The following is a 21856-nucleotide window of genomic DNA, read 5'->3' as shown; positions in this document are numbered from 1 at the left end:
CTATTGCAATTAGCTATATATTCCAACTCCCTACCAGTCTGTGCAACAGTTAGCTGGGCAAACAAGCAGCTGAAGGCATTTTACGCACACAATTAACTGTTTTTTTGCAGATGTATAAGGACTTTCTCTATTTCTGACTATTGTTGGTTGCGACCTCTAAGGTGCTCTTCTTAACTTCAACACCCACCTATAATTAACACATCTGATTTACAAACAACATTCAAATACATTTAAAAATAAATATTACAGGACAAAAATCAGACAATATGGAGTGAAGGTACGACTTAGTAAACAAAATGGGAAATAGCTACAGCCAAAGCCTGAGAGCTTACCAGGCACTTTATTAAACTGCAATGCACTACTTTACAGTGCTGCTTTTAAAATATGTTAACACTATATCACAGTTCCCGGCAGCATGAAGTCTTTCCAGAAAATGTGTCATCACTGTATGTGGCACATTTTATGGCCAGTATAATTTCATTTGATTATATCCAATAATATTTTTCTGAAATTCTAGGAAGTCTCCCCACAAAAGACAAGTAATGACCATATTTTAATCAGCTGGCACAAAGTCTAACCACCATAATGCAGAAAAAAAGCGCCTTTATTACACTAAAATGTCCTCAGTTTCATTTTACCTCTGTGGAAGGGGTCATGAATAAAACCTCCGAGAATCTCATTCAAATATTATGTAGCACAAAACCTTTCAACTGTGAAGTCAGTTAATTCCAAGACTCATCTCTACAGTTTAACTATTCTTGATAGAAGATGATGAATAAACTCAAAAACCTACACATTGCACTATTATCGCAAAAAAAATTGAAAATTATGCTAAGAAAGCCTGAAATGTATGTCATCTGTTCCATATATCCATGAGCATTCTGAAAAGACGAGCTGTACACCTCTAAGTAAAACAATGTAATTTTCCTTTTCTTACCAGGCTTGGATTTCTGCTTTGCAATCTGCCCATGATGGGGAAATGGTGCTGTGGAGCCCAGTATAACCGTTCTTTCCTCTAAATCAGACTCTGGGATTGTAGTACAGCCACCTAGTAGAAAATGGAAGAACCTTAGTGTGGTGTTTATGTAACAAAAAAATTCACCAGTGCATAATTAAGGAAAAGAGGTGATAAATTAGCTGACACGAACATACAAAACTGAAATAGTCTTTATTTTCACTTCACAGAAACGTTTTTTAAAGAAAACTACCACCATTGTTTAGAAAGCTGATTATGCCTTAACAACTTCTCTCTACTACTTATGCTGGTTTGAAAAAACTTTGGATGTATTAAGACCACAGAATAAGTAAAACTGGTTCCACATAAAAGATGGAAATAATGTGATCTGTGTTAAAGATCAGATTACTGGGAGCTAGTTTTGTAATAAAAGTAATTAAGTGCGAATGAAATAATTTAACAAGGTCAACAAACCTTATGAAGATAGTTGGCTTGCCACAGCGAATGACACAATGATATTTTTTGGATGGGCTAAATACAGTATTTTTATTACTTAGTGCTACAGATATGGAAACACAGGGACACTTTCACTGTCCATAACACACTGTACTGGCAATGCCTTACTCAAGTCGTTTTAGGATGCATGGCATAATAGATTCTTCGTATTTTGCAATATTGCTTTTTGAGTAGTTCTTTAGAGAACACAATGACTTATAGCTTTCTCTTCAAATATGTTTAAATGCTTATGTTTAAATTATGGAGAGAGTATAATCTAGTAGTAGTAGTATCACCTGAACATAGTTGCAATAGCTTGTAGTGGAATAGGTTGATGCAAATTTATTTCAAAACATCTGTGATCAGGATGTTGGAGGATGTGCCACTATTGCACAGCAAAAGCATGGCCTTATTATAAGTGCATTGCCAACAATATAGTACACAACTGAGCTGCATCTCTTTCCTATAGCCTTCTCAGGATCACAACTAGCAAGCAAACAAATCCATGTACTTATCGTGTTCTGAAAGGACATGTTTATAAAAGGAGCATCAATTCCCAGTGGAGCACACAGACTTTTCACCTTTATGTCAGAGTTTATTCTATTTTGAAAGGAAACTTTTGACTCCAGGCCCCATAACTGGTGTATCCATTTTCCAGCAACACAGGCTATTCTCTGCTTACAAACTGAGTAAAACAGTTAAAAATAAGGTTTCATTCCCAAGTAGGAAAGCTGCAGTCTCCCCAGCAGTTTCAGAAGCACTGGCAAAGCAATGCACGATGCCCTGCAGAAATGTACCACGCTGTCTAGCTAGGGTAAAGCACAGCAGCTCCGGTGAATCCTGTGAAAACACTCATTCCTACCAGATGAAGAACTGATACAGCATCCTGTGTCCCTAAGGAAGAGGAAAGATACAAACTACTTTACTTCAGACACCCTGACAGAAAGTATAAGATGCATCATGGGTTTTATGTTTGATTTAGAGCAACCAAACTTTTTCGGTTAGGAAGGCTAGGAGTGAACATGTCAGCAGTGTGCAGACTTATGACCCATGACAGCTTCAGATATTTAGGATACCTGCTATGAAACTGAAGGAGAAAATGGGAAATTAGAAAAATGTCTTCATGTTAAAATACTGTAACACTGGGGCAATGTCCGACATTGCATGAAATATAAATGTACCTACACCCTAAATGAAAATAAGTATCAGTAAACTAATACTTCTGTTCCCATTTGCAAATTGTGACTAAAATGTAAACAATGGGATTTGATGAAATGGAAACCACTACTTTAAAAGTCAATTTAGATATTTTTCATTCTTATTCTTCAGATAAAATCTACCCAATTAAAGAGTAATCTGCAAATACAGGATATAAAATTAAGGTTTCTTGCACAAAAGAATTATTAAGAATGGCATCATACGTTTTTGAAGGTTTTATTACATTTTCTAATGGCATGAGTTAAAACTCAACAAGTCAATTAGCATCTATTGAATTTCTACATGGAAATAAAAGAACTTTTACAACATCTTTTCTAAAACCTGAAATTCAGTAACTTACATAGCCTTAAGAATTGATGGCTTTTGATGCCAAAATATTTCATTAGTCATCAACACTAACAGTAACTGAATTAGAGTCGGAAAAAGTTTATTTGCCCTTAGGTACCACACACTACTTGCTGAAAGGAAGCAAGACTTCCTGCTCTTGATTTTGAAGCAAGAGATTTGTTAAGATTTACTTGTCATCTGGTACTATCAGAAGTTATTAAAATTAAAAGCAAAATTCACTTCTTCCATAAATTGATTTTCTTGACAGAGAATAGTGAGCACTGAAATGTAAACAAAATACACAGAGCAATAGTATCAGCATCAATTTAAAAGTAGTAATTATTTCTTACTTCTGCAAGGATACTAGTAACTGTTCCCTATGAACTGTTTTTTAAATACTATTGTTCCATAAAGGCATTCCATGTGCTAAGAGCACTCTTCTCAGTGGGGCAGCATTTCACCAGGACTCCTGTGCCAATAATTATTTAAATGAATAACCAGACAAGAACGCAACATAATAGTGATATTTTTACTCTTTTGAGGCAATGAGGCTTACATGAGCAAGGTCTTTGTGCCCCGACACTTCCATGCTACTCTTCTAAAATGAGTATTACCTTCTAACTTAAGGAACTACTAGAATTTGCTGAGATACCTAGGGCTAGGTAGGATGACTAGACTCTTGTCTACACATCAATCTGCACCACTTTAAGTGGTACCTGCTTCTTCCAACGGAACCAATGGCAAATTCTGTTCTCTTGCTCCAACAGGCACACGTACCCTTTCTGAAGATAACAATGGATACCTTGACAACATGCTATGATTCACCACAGGAAGAAAGGAGTGGAGACCAACGAAGACAGTTGTCACAGTGAAAAAAATGAAACCTTCAAAGTAAATGGCAAACTTTCAGTAGACTAAAAAAGAAACTGGGTAAGGCACAAATATACGCCACTGAATATAATATTTAAACCACAGTAGAGCAAGATTTTGCGATTCAAAAACATTTTACGACTCAGAAGAACAACTATCTGAAAAAAAGAACCTTTCCTGCTAGGACTCTCAACTGTTTAATTTCATACTGCAGGGGTTCTACTGAGGGTATCTACTCTGACTTCTCTGGTCAGAAACTAACAGAACTTCTACTGTAAATAAAAAACCTCTTTGAATTCCTGTATGACTGTATACATTTCAAAAAGTATCCACTGAATGTCCATTTCAGCAAGCATTTAAAATTTCTGTGCACCTGGAATCCTAAAAGAAATTACAGCAGAAGAATAATTCACATTCATTCACAATTAAGTTAATGGTATGAATCAGAAAAGTGAAATATTTAAGGAAAAAGGGAGTAAAGAGAGGCAGGAATAGTAGTACATAAATCTGCATACTGGAAACGATCCAAGTTGCAAAGTTCTCCAGATGTCAGTCTGTAAACAGTGCTTCATAAAATGAATTTCCCCATTAATTGTTGGCAGGAATAACATCTAGAATATGTTATTACATTTGACCCACTCTTTCCCCCTTTTCTGTATAGCTAAATTCTTGTCTGACATCACAGATCTTTTATCAGTTGTGATAAATCCAACAAAGCAAGCTTTGGTCAGCAAAACTGTTTGATAGGGTACAACATGCATAAAATTACAGTCAAACTAATTGTGAACTTTGTTCACCAAAGGAAATGAGATTTCTTTTGTTTATTTTCACTACATCTGTTTTTGTAACACATTTGGTTCTTAAGTTGGAAAAAGACACCCACACCCAAAGGAAACATAAACATACAATACATATTGAACAAAAACTAAGTACTGACAGTTTTCCTACAGGTTCCTATCACCATGTTTTTACACGTTTTAGCATGGCTTTAGAAGTTGAAAAACAGGAAAACAAAAGTAGTATACATCCAAAAAATGAAAAGGCACTTTGAGGGAAAAACTGTTTGGGTTTCCTCTTTCTCTTCCACTCAATCACAATCTAAACTATGCATAAAGTTTCCATTTTCCTCTGAAATTAACTTGCCTGTTGAAGCAAATACTCCATGCAGGCTTTGTACATAGGTAGTGCTATTGCTGCTTTCTAGAATCATAGAATCTTTGGGTTGGAAGGGACCTTTAAAGGTCATCTTGTCCAACCACCCTGCAGTGAGCAGGGACAATGATTTTTTTCTAAATGGGTGTCTGATAATGAACACTATTACAATCCGCAGTAGAAAACAGTCCAGGTTTAGTTCAGATATTCACTAGCAAAATGTAAAGTTGTTAATTAATTAGTTATAGATTTCTGAATGTAGCACTTAAGCCTAACAGTGGGGCTACAATCGTGCAGTTACAAAATTCCACTGTTTTGTGCCTAATTTGATATAAACAAATTAAATGAAATGATGGAAAATACTTCTGTATTACATTCCATTACAATAATAAAGTAATGAAAAAATCATACCAAATGCACACACAGTCCAAGGTCACTGAAGATCACCAAAACATATTTTCAATGTGAGTACACAGAGACATACCAGACTGTTGTCCTGCTTTACTCTTTACTGAACTGTTTCTTAACAAAACTTCCAGTTCATAAATTCCATAGTTTGTCCTATAATAAGTTGCCACTGCTTGCATCGAGAACTATGCAGAGATAATTAGCATCAATTGTGTGGCTTCTGTTTGAGTTTGCAGTCCATTCAAATATTTTGAACACATCTGAATTCATAAAATCTTGACTTAAGAAGTTCAGGGTACTTTGGCAGTATAAACTCTTTATGGGAGCAACTATGCTGTTTAAACTGTCAAATTGTCTTGGCCATTCTTCCAGGATGAGGTTCAGTGCATGTGGTATGCAAGTCATACGAATGGCATTGGGAAACACATTGCTAAGAACAAACCTAACAGCTGTTTTCATTAAAGAAGCATTATTGGACATTCAGCCAAGAACACAATCAAAATCAACATTCAGTAGTACCCTTGCTAACGCGGGACTGAGAATGCAACAACATTAAACTACATAATGTCATTCAGTATCTACCAAAAGTCATTTGTTACTCACTATGAACAAAGGATGAATGATGACAGTTGTGCTTTGACCATATAAGTGTACTGTTCCATCCAACCACCTCTTCACCTGATGAGCACAGACTGGCTGAAAAGCATGCTCTGTGTTCTGATATGTGTTTGGAGAGATAATTGTTACTGAGTTTTGTAGTGCTTGGAGGACTTCCACCTGCCTTTATGTAACAGCATTAAAAAAGAAAAGTTCTTGTTATAAGCTGATCAAGAGGAGCATCAACTCTTGACAAATACAATGATCATAAAAATCATTGTATTTTTCAGAATACACTGTCTCACATAACACCTGGTGTTTTTTGTTCACTGGGTCTCACATCCTCTTCCCCATATTCAGTGTACCACTTATTGCAGCTTTCATTTAGCATAACCAGAAAAGGTTTTATTTCAAAATGCTTAAATATAGCAGTAGCATAAGTTATAGAATCTACTGTTGTCAACCAACATGCTTCATTCAGTAATAAACTCAATTTCATGCTACCCTTTTGGGGATCAAGAGGAATATGCAAAGGTTTTGTCATTATTAGCTTTGTTTTACATATATAAATTCATTCTGTTCACATAAATGTACATATATACGTATTAGAATATATATGAGAAATATATAAAGATTTTATACCAAATATTTTGTTTTCAGTAAGCCATCCTTCCAATTCTGTAGAGCTTGTATTTATTGCATTGTTTCATTAACACACTGTGGTAAGGAGGCTACTAGACATTTATACTTTTTTACTAATTTACATCAAAAACTTAAATAGGTAATGCTCCCTTTGATAAACAGTTTCCTAATAGTTTTTTCTAAAAGTGTATTCAAATGAATTTCTACTGTCAGTTCTGGCTTCTATCTGCCAATACACCCCAAGAGAACACCTCAAAGTCAATGTTCAGAGCAGCTGGGATCTCCAGAGCATGCTTGTCAAGAAAACATTCACAATACTGTCTTTATGTAGTCTCTAACCTTTCTTCAGTGTACATTGAAAGGAGACAGGCTAAAATTGACTGTTGTAAGCTTGATACCAAACCCTCCTGGTATTCATCATTCTAAAAAGTTTAGCGAAGTGTTTTGCTCCTATTCCCATTTAACACACTTTTCCTGGAGCACATATATGAAGCATTCTTCAAGTTGAAGATGCAAGCATGCAGACACATATATAGACACTATATATTTGTATGTATATGTATACACACACAAATTCTGGACTGATTAGTAAAGAAAGAGCAAGTCTTCATTCCCTGCCATCTGAAGTTGAAGAGATAGTAAATCTTTGTGGCATGGTTTGCAGTTTTGTAGCCTATGAGTTATAAAAGTGTTTTGTCACACAACCGTATTGCGAGACTTTCAAGGTGAGTAATCTTTGAGTAGTTCAGAGGGACAGACAACTATTTACCTTCAAGGAGACTGAAGCACATTGACCTAAGCAAACCTCTGTTTACAAGCTCTTAACAACAAGAGGAAGCTCAGTAATGCAGGTGAGTGAAAATGGGATTTTTGTCCCAGCTGTGAACATGAAATAAAAGATAATGCAGTTTGCTGCATGAGACCTTGTTATGCAGGGTCTTTTAGATGTTTGAGACAGCCTTGATGGAAGAGCAGTCAGACAGAAGCAGTTAATGAGGGTCTTATTCCTAATCCAGATCAAAACCTGAGTGAAGTCAAAGAAAAAGCATTTGAGATGTACACTCACGCATGATTTGGGGCAAGAGAATACAGGAACAAAAAGTACTGACATCAGATGCAATATCAGATACACCCGGTAACAAAAGACAGTGGACTAGTAACCTGGATTCAAATGTAGGTACTGAAGGATAACGTTGCTCAGAAAGGCAAAATTGAAGTGGTAGAGTAATACATCATAGCACTGTTGTGATTGGCTACTGAAAGAGTAGTATACAGAACTGGTCAATTTGGAAAAGGATCATAAAGTAGTTTAATACACAAAATGTCAAATTTTAGCTACAGAATACCAATATCAGATTTCAATAGCGACTGCAGTTGCTTTAATATTGCGAGAGGAATTAATATTATCAGAAATGGCAGTGTTATGGAAACAAAAAAAGATGCAAAACCCACAGAAATAATCAGAGGATGATAAAAGAAAAAGGCTCCAGTGTGATGACCAGCAAAAAAGTGAATGCAATTCTGAAATCCATCTGACAATGTTCCAAGTAAGAATCAAGAAAGCAATAATAATATTGAACAAGACAGTGGTAATTGAATAAAAAGAATACTGTGTTTGATTCTTGTTACCAGGTTTGTGACAGATAAAATTAATCTGGAAAAATTCAGATGAAGGTTACTAAGATCATATAGAAATCATTTACCTTATTGACATATGAGCAGATGACCAGTCTTGCTTAGCTAAGAGGGCTAAAAAAGGAACAGACTGATCTTTGCCAATAATGCAATTAGGCCAGAAATCCTTACTGTCTGGCAAAATAAAAGACACTCTTAGAACAAGAAGGAATTGATCATAAAGCCTTAAAATTAGGTTTCTAACTGCCAAGAGACCAAGGGCTTTGAACAACCTCTGAACAGAAAGTGTAGAGGTAAAAAATTGTATTTATGAGTGGGTCTAAATTACTTTATTCTAACACAGAGATGGAGTTTCTGAAGCAGGAATTTCGTTTCTTCATTTCCCCCTCTAAATAGAACATATAGGGAATCAGGACAAAACAGATATAGGTTTATCTATTAGTACTCTGAAATTATCTGTTATCTAATCATTAGGACATGAAATACTATTCTCTATGTAACAATATTTTCACAGCATTCAAAGTGAACATGAGACACTACAAAAAATAGGTTACCTGGCTACTTTAACCTGCTGTAGGAAGTAAACCATCAGTTCATAATGAACAATAAGAAATGTAAACATTCTGGGACCAAAGTATTAATCAAAATATTTCATTAAAAAACAGCAGTGGTATTGTAAACATTTAAAAACTCTGGTTCTGACAATTCTTGTTCCCAAAAGTATTTGTCAAGCAAGCTCACTAAATTTACATTTGGAGAGACATTTGGAGAGACACTGGACTAATAAAATATAAAATGCCAAGTGGTGAAGTTTAATACAAGTAATCAGACATTGTATTCTTAAGAGTGTAATGAACTAGCCTCTGTTCTTCCGTATCTCCAGATCCTACTTTGAAATAAGCAGCTCAAGTGATGAAATAAACATGGATACAAGCATCCTCTTTTAACATTATTGAAATAAATCCAATAAACCTGGTGCCTTTCCAAGATAAACAGCATATAGATCCTCCGGGCACTAGAAGTCTAGGAAATCAAAGTATTCGTAAGAGAGAAAGAGAATTCTCTTTTTGATAACGCAGAAGATCCCTTCTATAACTGAAATGCAACCTTTGCTGAAAATACTTGCTTTTCTGTTGATTGTATCAGATAGCACATTGTTTTCACGTACTGTAAATGTCTACTTTCTCAGTTGTACCCAAATATCAGATTTGCCCATAACATGTAAAACCTGAGTAACATTGTATTTTTTAAGTCTAAAACAAGTCACTTTTAATGACCAAGTATAAATTTTATTAATTGTACTAGGTGCTAAGAACAAATCAAATGATAACCACCTATCTTTGCTCCAATACTGCAATAAGAAACATACTTTACTTATACTTACTTTAATCTTATTTAATACTTTATTTACTATACATTCCACTGACAAAATAAATCCAAGTATTATCTTGTGTTAGCTCAACCTTTCACAACCTTAAAATCTCTGGGACTGATTTTAGGAGGGATAAAAAAAGGCAACTTCGGCTCCATTTAGTATCATAATGTCATTCAATTAATGTACTTTATTTGAAGGAAATCTGCCTATCATTACAATCAGTACATAATACTTTAAAATTACACCTTATCCTGCAGACAGAATTTTTTCCTTTGTTTAGAAAAACTTCCTATTCAGCAAATTTTACTCTACAAACCATATGGAATTTCATTTCACTACTACCACACCTCTATCTGTGTAAATAATGCCATTTTGCTAATGTCAATAGCATTCAAATGTTATGAAAATGATAAACATAAAAGTGATGTTCCATTACTGGGGTTACTTTGGACCTTCCTTCTTGAAGAATGAAGGACTTAATTCATAGAAGCAAACATTTCGTATAGTATCTTCTGCAAATATGTTCAAAAGTAGCCAGGAGATTGATGTGCTTCATGTGATAAACCTTAAAGAGAACCGACTTTACAAAACTGCCAGGTACCTTTCTATCAAACACAAGGTATCTGAAGATATGAGAAACCACGCTCCCAAAACCCTCAAACAACTCAGGAGAACCTTGGCACTGAACTTTTCAGAAAGGAGGAAGAGACTCAGTCTGGCTAATGTCATCAAATGAATTACATCCACTAGAAGATAATGGGTATTTAGGGAGAACTGTGTTCAAATTCAAACTGCTTCTTTTTGGTAAAAAGCAAGGTCTGTTTTTATAATAAAATGCTATGTCTGAAACAAAGTGGCTTTTTATATGGGAAGGCACAGGATTAACTGTTCTGTTTCACCTTATTTAAAAGCTGACATTGCTGCTACTGTCCAAGATGATAAATAAAGTGGCAGAGGAAGTAGAATACAGAGATGCTCTCAGTCAGCTACTTTTACGCCTTATACTTATTTAATTCTCTCAACCAACTGTCTAGTTTTTAAGGATCATCTTGTAGCACGACTGGAACAAGGGGTTACTCATTTAAAAAAAAAATATTTTTTAACTGTGACTGGATAACCTGAAATCTGTTAAAGTACAAAGTGAAAGTTGAATGACAAGGGCAGCCCCTACTTCCTTTCCACTCCAGATCATATTTTTCTTAGTTTTGTACAACATTAGTACATGCTAAAGAAAGTTTATGTCAAATTAAACATAAATCTTGTAATGTATTGTTTAAATAAAACATTATTTATGAAACTCTACCTCATCTGCAAGGAAGCTATACAAAGCAGTCTAAAGACTAAAGGATCAAACATGCCACTCAACATACAACTAAAAGTATTAGATAAATAACCTGAAACTGGAGAGAAGAATGAAGTGACAGAATTTTACAGACTGTTTACAGACTGATTTGCACAATCACACCAATCAAAAAAAGAGGAAACAAGTTTAAAGCTACTTTTTACTGATTTGTAGATTGTTGTTCCATGCCTGCATACCTCTTTTTTAAAAGTAAAAATATTTCTTTCTCCTCTAGTGATAAAACTGAATCTTAAGTTGCAGCTTTATAACTATTTTAAGCCAGTTATGTGAGCCTTCAATAAAGTAAGAAGTTCATTCTATCATCTTGGTTTTTGGTCCCCATTATCTCCTCTGTGCTGGCACAAAGGTACACCTGAAGTTGTGTGATACATCAGATCTAGAAACTCACATAGTTGAAAACACAACAGTAAAATGAACAAATCATGAAATAATTTGTGGCATGGGACCTTTGGAGGTCACTTAATCCAACCTCCTAATCAGAGCAGGACCAGCTAGATCAGGTTGCTCTGGGACTTAATAAAAGGAGTTTCAAGTATCCCCAAAAGAGAGATTCCACCACCTCTTTGGGCAACCTGTTCCAGTATTTGACAAAGAAAAACTTTTTACCATGTTAGATGTCACACAAATTCCCAGTGTTCTGAATTCCCTCCTCTTCCTTTCCTACTATCGTCAGGCAACTTCAAGAAGCATGAGGTCCTATCTAAACCTTCCTTTAACAAGTCTCCATTCTTAAACATGAAAAGAGGTCGAAGATAACTCCAGTAACGCAACACAAGCATATACAGAGGAGGAGGCACTCCGTTCCACATAAGTGCAGGACTTCTACTTCTGCAATAACTACAACACATTGTATCTTACATGTTTTCTTCTCATTTATCTTAGGGGACAAAATCACAGGCTTGTTGTGTACCACTGTGTTCTGACCTTTAAGTGTAATTGAAAATCTCTTCTTGTCAATAATCTTATCTAAGATACTCATGCTTCATAACACAGCACTTTATGCACAAGAAAAAACAGCAACCTGACTGGGTCTCAGTTTCAATGTTCTCCCCATGATCCACAATGGAAATCACAAATGAGATCTTATACATAAGAACCAGTCACTTAAAGACAGACTTTGTCACACAATATGAATTTATTATTTACTTCCTACAGTATCTACCCTATAGAATCTCTGAAGACTTTCTGTATTTGATTAACAAAACATCCCATCCTCTATTTGCCTCAAATATGCCATTTTCCCTACAACGCAGTATGGAAAGATCAACCTTTCCTTAATTGTGAGGCTGAACATTTTAGACTTCCTAAATAGTACAACTTTCTCATTTTTAGTGAGATTAATCTTTAGGATTTTTTCCCAAGGAGAATTTAATGACAATTAAGTGACAGATTGATCAATATAGAGGTTTTTCAGCAACAAGCTAGGCTTGTTTATGAAGGCCATAAACAATCCACTCAGTAATTAGAGCTTCAAACTGTAATAAAGAATTTCCCAAGGTCTAAAAAATGTTTTTGTAGTATTTTTGTTTTAGTTTTTGTAACTACTCTGAATAACATTACACCCATGTGTGGTGGGTTAACCCCAGATGCCCACCAAAGCCACTCTGTCACTTCCCCTCCTCAGCTGGACAGGGGAGAAGAAAATATAATAAAAGGTTCCTGGGTCAAGATAAGGACAGAGAGAGATCAGTCAGCAATTACCGACACAGGCAAAACAGACTCCACTTGGAGAAATTAATTTAATTTCCTGCCAATCAAATCAGAGTACAGTAATGAGAAATAAAACGAAATCTTAAAACACCTTCTACACACACTCCCTTCCTCTTGGGCTCAATTTTCACTCCTGATTTTTTCTACCTCCTCCCCCCGTGCAGCACAGGGGAATGGGGGTTAGGGTCAGTTCATCACATGTTATCTCTGTCACTCCTTCCTCCTCACACTCTTCCCCTGCTCCAGTGTGGGGTCCCTCCCACTCAAGACAGTCTTCCACAAACTTCTCCAACATGGGTCCTTCCCACAGGCTGCAGTTCTTCATAAACTGCTCCAGCCTGGGTCCCTTCCACAGGATGCAGTCCTTCAAGAACAGACTGGGGGGTGCTGCCAGCAAACCTGCTCCAGCATGGGCTCCTCTCTCCACAGGTCCTGCCAGGACCACTGGAGCTTGCTCCAGCATGAGCTTCCCATGGGGTCACAGCCTCCTGTGGGCATCCCCAGCATGGGGTCCTCCACCGGCTGCAGGTGGAGATCTGCTCCATCACGGAGCTCCATGGACTGCAGGGGGACAGCCTGCCTCACCATGGTCTTCACCAGAGGCTGCAGGGGAATGACTGCTTCAGCACCTGGAGCCCCTCCTGCCCCTCCTTCTGCACTGACCTGGGTGTCTGCAGAGGTGTTTCTCTCACCTCTTCACTGCTCTCTCCCAGCTGCGATTCCACAGGTGGTTCCCCCCTTCTTAATTCTGTTACCCCAGAGGCACTACCATCATCACTGATGGGCTTGGCCTTGGCCAGCAGCAGGTCCACCTTGGAGCCAGCTGGCATTGGCTCTATTGGAAATGGGGGAAGTTTCTAGCAGCTTTTCACAGAAGCCACCCCTGTAGCACCCCCGCTACCAAAACCTTGCTGTGCAAACCCAGTACACCATGTTACAGAACTAGATGAAAAAGAACATGCTAGAATCCCTAATTCTAGGCTATAAACACCAATGGGTTTGGAAGGTCAAGTTAAACTTTATTTGAAATTGGCTTTTCCTGTCTAAAATAATTCTCAAATGAAGCTAGGTTTTTGCAAATGTGGATATGCTTTAAATTATGTGGTGGACTTTTCCCTGTGAAGCTATTGATTAAAATAGCGCCCTGGCTGCTGCTGCTCCTATACTTCAGTGTCACTCCTCCTTTTCTGGTTCTTTTTAAATTCCACCTTTTCTTTCTTTAAACCCTCTAGCCACAACACTAACTTATAATGTATACTTTTCTTCTCTACTTGTACAGCACTTGAAAGAAACTAACTTAAGTCTGAGTACCTGTATCTGAGTGGCAAACCAAAGATCATCTAACTAGCTTGCTACCATCAAACCTATGATCTTTTATATTAACTTCTTTTGATAGTGTGTTTTAACAGAAGTTTAATACAGCATGAGCAATTTCTTAGTCCCCACAATATTTAAAGTTATTCTAAATATTTTAGAGCCAAATTGACTACAAACATTACCAAATATTATCCTCTTTATACCTTGAGATAGCAGATATATTTCATATGAAAAAAAGAACCACATTTTTTGACTGGTGGGTTTTTTTTGTCTCATTTGGTATCAACTTTTTCTCTGACAGCACCAAAATTCATCCTTACCTCAGTAAGATCTAAATTCTTTCATCAAGAGAAATAACTTGATGCGAGACAATTTCTATAAAAAACCCCCCCAACCAAAAACCCCACCATGTAAACATCATGCTGTTTCATTTTGTTGCATTAAAATCTGGCTATACAACAAATTCTTTAGAGGAAGACAATCTCACTGAATGTCTATGGCATTCTGATTCTTTTGCCTACTCAAAATGACTGAAACACACTGTAAGTTGTCTAGGTTTCCCCCCATAAAATCAGCTTAGTGACTTCATACACAGAATGACAAAAGGCCAAGAATATATTTAATTGGTAAAAAAGTGTTCCCTGCCCCTTTGCTTTAATTTGGTCATGTCTACAATACCAAGTAAAGCAGAGCAATAGTAGCCTGTCTTGAAAGTGAAAGAGTTCACACTCAGGATTCAGTGTCCTCTCTGATCCTGAAAACCAAAAGGTTTTTAACTCTGACCTGTTCTGAACCTTCAAATTTTGTTCATGATTTCATATTCAACAAACAGTTCCCTACAGGTCAATGTACTTTCCTCCTCATGTAAAATTTATGAAATCAGACCAGTATCTAGAATGCAACACATCCCTTAACACTCTATGAGTACATGACATTATAGGATTTTAAAGGCTTGAGAAAGCTTATTTTAATTGAGCAGTCATTTCAACACATGCACATCTAGTTTTCTTCTATGTATACCTAACCATCATTTCACAGACACAGGAAAAACTTTGTTATATTTAAAGTGGTTAAATTATTATTATTATGAAGCACTACAACATTTACATTAAAACACTAGCTATACTTCCTTCATATATAGAAAAATAGTTAGAAATGGTAAATAAGAAACTCCATTGACTGAGTATAGACTTTTCCTTTCCAAACGACCCAGAACTAACAGAGAAATTGGAAAAGATATTGTCTAGATAATGATTTGCCTAAATAGAGTTACTGAAATCCAGATTTAGTTTCTGTTGTCAAATAGCCTGCAGGTATAATATCTTCAGCTGGCACCAGGCTTAATGCTTTTTTATTGATCTGCCCATAGCTTAAGTGCACACATAAGGATATGGATTGTTAAACAATTCTTGTTATCTATCACTGATTATGGAAATATAATACATCTTGCAGCAGCATCTGCACTTTCTCTAACATGAAATGCTACTTATAGCAGACTGTTCATTTTATCCTGTGAACTCTCTAACACTTGTGGTATTTTTTTTGTGCACCAGCTAAATGGCTGAATTTGTCAAGCATCAATTACACATCAGGCCTTCTCTGTTGCAGCCTGCGGTGTAAGCAGTAACGTATCATTAGATTATTTGTATTTGAGTTGCATCAAATGCAATGTACAATTATAATTTAATTGACAAGGTATATTCAAATTCTTTGTATTTCCTGTCCTTCCCAAGAGATCCTTGAGCTTCTCCTCATTTGAAGATTTCAACCAACAAAAAAAAAAATACTAGGGGAAATATAGTATTTCAAGTTCACATTTTGTAGCAATTGCTAAAGTCAGCCTTTACAAAGGGTTTGGTATGGATAATAATACACACTGAGTGTTTCCTACTTGGTGATCAATAGGAATTAATAGAAATTAATCAATCTAATTTTCATATTTTCTTTATACTTTTATTTTTGTACTTGTCATGAAGACAAGGGGATAGCACTGCTAGCTTTGCACCAAATTACAGGAAAAACTGAGGCTTTTACAGTCCTCTAATTTTTTTTTTTCCCCTCCCAGAACATAATTGTGTGTTTGTGTTTTCCTTTCTACTAACACCAAATCTGCAATGAGCTAAAAGCCATCATCTATGCCTTCCTTTTTGTCCAAACACTGAAGGAAGACCCACCGGAAGTGAAATCAATCTCTGAAGGTACTTTTAAAAGAAGTCTGTTTCAGAGTTTGCTCCCATGTGTTCTGCTAAGCCAGGTTACCAACCACTAGGTGAATACCAGTAAAACAGTAACATACAGTCCTGCCAAGTAAACAGGAGAAATCCTGACTAAGTTAAGTCAATGGCAAAACTCCCAGTAACTTCAATGGGGCCAGGATTTCACCCTTATCTTGTTGATCAAAACTATTATTTCACTGTTCAGAAGGACCAGACTGCTGTCCTGCCAAGAATTTCTCAATGCAACCTACCATGCCGAGTCTTAATTGTATATACCTCTATAAAGATTCCTTTTTCACTCTACCAAGGTAAACTGTTGACTTGCCAAAAATATTACAACATAATGAAACAGTATCCACAACAAAGATTTTTCTTTCATCTCAGCAAAGAGCTAGATGTACCAAAGCTCTCCTTAGCATAACCTTACCATTGGTCTGCAAATGAGTAATTATCACTCCCTCACCATGTTACCAACCACTGATGTTCATCACTGCTGAAGTGGCATACCTGCATTAAAAAGGAATGGTTTGAACCTTGAACTGAAGTGCTTTCTTGGTTTGAAAGTGTTGTGATGCAGAAAGTTTCCGATTTTTCAGTGAATCACAAAGTACACACTTGGAGTAGTATCTTTCACATAGCATGGACCCAGATTCAGAGTAGACTAACCACAAATAGTACAACTGAACACCTCTTATACTTCTTCAGAGTGTTTACAATCTACACTGTAACTACACTAACCAAAATGATCACATGTATATGCAATTCAATAGCCAGAGAGAATCAAGTTCTCCACATGAGAATCAATTTTACACTAAACTAGAACAAACCTCTGTTCTTAACACGGTGCAAAGACGACCAAAAATAAAGGCTCTCTTTTGACATAGATACCAGTACGTTTTACTTGGAAATATTTGAGAAATCTGTTTTAAGATCCTATAACAAGCAGTTTCCCCTTGATAACTAATTAAATCAAATAATAAAGCAGAACCGGTTAATTTGTTCTCCTCAGACTGGGGAAGCATTGCAAAGCATTAATTCTGCCAATACAGTGCTTTTGTAGGGAAACATGGCAGTTGTTTACTGCCACAAGCATCGTAAGAACATGTCTTACTTTCAGAAGGACTTTTAGGATAGAATCACAGAAGCATAGGAAAATCCCATCTATTACATGGGGTATGGCCCTTGCTAGATCTTGACCTCTTATCACCTCATCATATCTGCTGGATTCTACATTATGTTACTCCATAGAATTTCCTCCTTCTCAACAACTTATGGTAGAACATAATCAGACCCAGGATATCTAACAAAATCTATTCCACTAGCTTTAATCTCCTGCATAAGTCCTGTCACATTATTGCCTGCTGTATCAATGACCTCATTCAAATGAGAACATCAGTTTATAACTTCATTTAAGTATCCCTGAACAACCACCTAATACCCCTAATGACTACTCTGGTTACAAGAAACACTCTCCATTTTAAAGAAGATAAAAACAAATAATTACTAATTCATACTTACTTAAATAGATTTTAAGATTGGAAGGAAACAGTCTGATCATTTACCCAACTTTATTCTGAAATGTCCTCCACAAATTCCTATACATAATTCAAGTACCCATTTACTTCTAAGCTTCTTTCAAGAATGTCACCAGCAATTATTTTTACTTTAAAAATCCTCAGTTTTGGCTGAAAAGTTTATTTGAAAAAAAGTGTTAGAAGAAACACATGCTTATCAGTACTCTGATACAGTTAAGATAATCGTGAAAGATTTCTTAGTGCAGCTATAAAAGTTAATATAGTTCAGCACCACATAACTTATATTTAAAAAGGTTGTTCGTAATATTTATTACCCTCTAGTTGCACTATTTCTGTTCAGTCATCCATTTGAATTGAGGCATCCTTCATCATCCATATACATCAGACCTTCTCTTTGATGTCTAGTAGTAAATTTAAAGGATGAGTAAATGTTCTTTGAAACACACAGTGTGACACAGCTGCTTATTGTTACATAGAAGACAGTAGGTCATTAAAATTGAAACTCAATTAATACAGTGGATCATCCCCCTAATCATATCCCAACTTTGAAGTAATACTCCTTTTGGTGACATCTTTTAATTTACAGTTAACTAGTTTTCTTCAAGTGGAGTAAGTCAGGCTTTGGTTAAGGTCAGAATTAATAAAGCGCATCTTTCATCAAAAGACAGAAAGCTATTGGCAATGCACCCTTGCACTTGTAATACACGGCAAACACCCAAAAGATATGCAGCCTACCACGTTAATCACATGAAATTCATCAAGCCTGCATTTTTTACCTGTTTGCTGAAGGCTTTTACAAATCCTACAAGAAAGTGCTTCAGCATTATTTAGTTAACTACAAATTTTTTTTTTATTAGTGCTTTAGCAACATTCTAATTAGCAGAGTGTGAACTAAATCTTTGCCTCAAAGTGTAACTGAATCAAAACACAACCTTTGGGATTCAAATTTATGTAGCTTTTCACTTTTGCTTGCCCCCTTATCACCACTGTCGTTCAGCCAGTGACAAAATTAGGAAGAAGAACTATTCTAAAGAATTTTCAAATCTCTCAGTGTCATGAAGCACCTCATGTTTGATTTCATTACATTTTCCAGCTCAAATACCAGATCAAAGTGTTAGAGATGGGTGAATCTGAATAAACATGGGACAAGAGAAAAAAGAGTTTATGGACCTTCACTTACTGTATGGATACTAGCTGATCTATACCAGTTTCATGAGTAGACCAACAGCTGACTGCTCACAAGAAGTGGAACAGTCATAAACACAACTGGTCTTCCAAAATGCTCCTGTTCTTTAAAAATTAAGAAAAAAAACCCTGAAAGTTCAATACTGATGATGCACAACTTTGTAACAATGTCAGGCATTTGGATTCAGGAAGATGTCACCTTTTTTCTCCTTAAGAAAAAGCCATCAAGACCACAGGGAAGCAATTCACAAGGTAGCTACTGAGGAACTTTACCACAGCCAGATCTGCGTCCTATCTGAGCTGGAGGTGATCACTCAAAAAAACAAAGCAAATATAAGAGAAATGGAGAGAGATTCTACACCTCATTGACAACCATCCATAACCTTAATACACCACTATTTCAATCTTAGGTTGGCATGCAGGGGTACGAGCTATGCTTGCTGAGGCTCAGGCTGTGCCCCAAGCTCTCTAAAACCCAGCCTGTCCAACCACGTCCACCTCCAAGATCCAACAACCCAGAGGCAGGGAAAACCGCACTGCATTGCCAGATGAACCTTGCTGCATAACACGTTCCCTGAAGTCCAAGAGCTCTCTCTCAAATTGGTGTAGTTAACCTTGGGGAATTATTCCTTAATTACAGTGTAGTTTTTCATTGTAGAAAAAAAACAAAACAAACAAACAAAAAAAACCCCAAAAAACCCCACCAAACTCACAACCCAAGAAAATTCTAGCTAAACTTATAAGATTGTCATTTTAAGCTTTGTTATCATGTAGTTCAGCATTCTAAAAATAGTATTTTATTATAGAATTTGTCATGCTTAGACAGATCCGTGGTAATTTCTGCTTTAAATGTAAAAGCCACTTTTTTACCTACTGAAGTTATAAGACCTTTAAAACTTTTTTTTTTTTTTGCTTTAAAAAGCATTGGGAACTTTTCTGTGTGCAACTCAAAAACAGCTGTACTTTGCAAGTAAAAACTTTCCAAGCGACTGGCTCTCTGCAGATTTTTGGCAAATCTATGTGAAAAATTGAAAACTGGGGGCCTGAGCCAAAGCTTACTGAAGTCTATGGAAAAGTTCCCATAGATTTCATCAGGATTTGGATTAGGCCCTAAAAAAGTCTGAAGTAATTGAAAAATCAGTTCTGCATGTACAAAATATGAAATTTTCACTAGGTTTAGATTTATTAGACTCCTTTATGGTAATGTGGAAGAGTAAATATATTATAAGTGGTGTTAGAGACATACATATCGTTTTGCACTGTTAATTCACCATAGAGTTCCATAGACTCATACATGTTACTTACACGGCTTACATAATAAAAATGATTAAATCAATCCCACATAAACAAACACCTTTACTTCATTATAAAATAAGACCTTAATATTGAGAAAAAACATTAATACTGTCATAGTTCAAGTGATTTTGTTTTTTTAATTTAAATTGAGGACCAAACAAAATATGGAGTAAGAATTTCCCTTCAAAAGCTGTAAGCCAAATTCAGTGAAAACAAAAAAGGATCATGCAAATAACTATCTCATTCTGGGCACACTTGCTCAGAACAGCTTAGAATAACGTAACGCTAGGCATTTCAGCTAAGATGCACCTAGTTTATGGCAGCGTAAGAGAAGAGTCAGGTTTACTCAATCTACAGAAAACAAAGAAAAGTGGCAAATTCAAACCAAATGGGTTGTCGTACCTGAAATAGCCACAACATCTCCTGATGCGTAAACAGTTGCATCTCTGCTGACTAAAGTATGCTACTTCCAGTCAGAAGAAACTGAATAAGCCATTAACCTTGACATATTCTGGCTTGAGCTATATACCACATTAAAAGAAATACTTACAATCAACTTAAGTGCTGCACACACATATTATAAAAAAAAAAAAAAAAAAAAAGGAAAAATGTCATGGCTCCCAAGGAACCTATTTTCAGCATTTCAGGACAGGAGGGGTGACCTAGAAATCATCTTCCACCACACCTCTCCTTCATCCTTCTGTAATATCTCTCTCCCAATGCCTTTTTGTGGATGGATATGCTTTGCTGTGGTTGTACTTAACGAAAAGTAAACAATTACTGTAATTTTGTGGTGGTCTTGTCTAGATAGGGACTGGAAAGGAAAATTAGTATCATCTAAATTGCGGAGCTAATTATGCTCTTCAAATGCCTACTGCTCATGTATTAACACAGAGGCGCTCCATCATACAGGGTGTTCTTGAAACATCACGGGAAACCAAAACTTAAAGGAACCAAGGGAAACCTGATTAAGTGGAAATCCAAAGCATGACTGGACATACAAGAGTGACTCCCCATTAATAGCATACCTTAAATAAAAGGATTATGCTACATTATTAGAGTTTGGCTTTATTTAAAAATACATTACATCATTTGCTATAGCCTCTTAAAATAATTATCTAGGATTTACTTTTACTTTTTCACTTACTATTATTGAGGCTTCTGAAATGGAAGGTCAGAGGCTGTACGCTTTCTCCTTCAGCAACACTTTCTCCATAGTTTTGAACAATTAGCTTATTAGTGCAGATTTTAAAGTTTATTTCTGCTTGTGGTCTCTCAAGGACTCAAACAATATCAAAAATAAAGCCCACTGACAAGCACAATCATTATGGGAAATTTTTTCAACTGACAATTATTTTCACCGAAAGCTTACCTCAATATCATAAATCACTTGTGACCATTTATACTTAAGTAGGATATATTAAAATTTAATGGTTTTCAATGCAAAGAGCCAGAAATAGGATTGTACACACCAAGGCACTAATGTGTTGATCCTAACTGTACTTAGATGAGGCAAGTTGGAATTGCAATGCTGCCGACTGAATTTCATAGTACAAACGA

General features: G+C 36.1%; 1 protein-coding gene across 1 annotated transcript in view; it reads right to left on the bottom strand.

Moving 5' to 3' along the window:
* Nucleotides 1–21856, bottom strand: part of BBS9 (Bardet-Biedl syndrome 9) — a gene marked incomplete at both ends in the record, with an annotated part of 309474 nt that overhangs the window by 119714 nt on the left and 167904 nt on the right. Inside the window, one exon of the mRNA XM_081996969.1 lies at nt 938–1048. Coding sequence (XP_081853095.1) covers nt 938–1048 — 111 coding nt within the window. The remainder of the gene's footprint in view (nt 1–937; nt 1049–21856) is intronic.

This window comes from Phaethon aethereus (assembly GCF_964289735.1).
Source record: "Phaethon aethereus genome assembly, chromosome: 2".
Lineage (NCBI taxonomy): Eukaryota > Metazoa > Chordata > Aves > Phaethontiformes > Phaethontidae > Phaethon > Phaethon aethereus.
The sequence above is the reverse complement of the archived record's forward strand: the minus strand, read 5'-3'. Positions and strand labels throughout refer to the sequence as shown.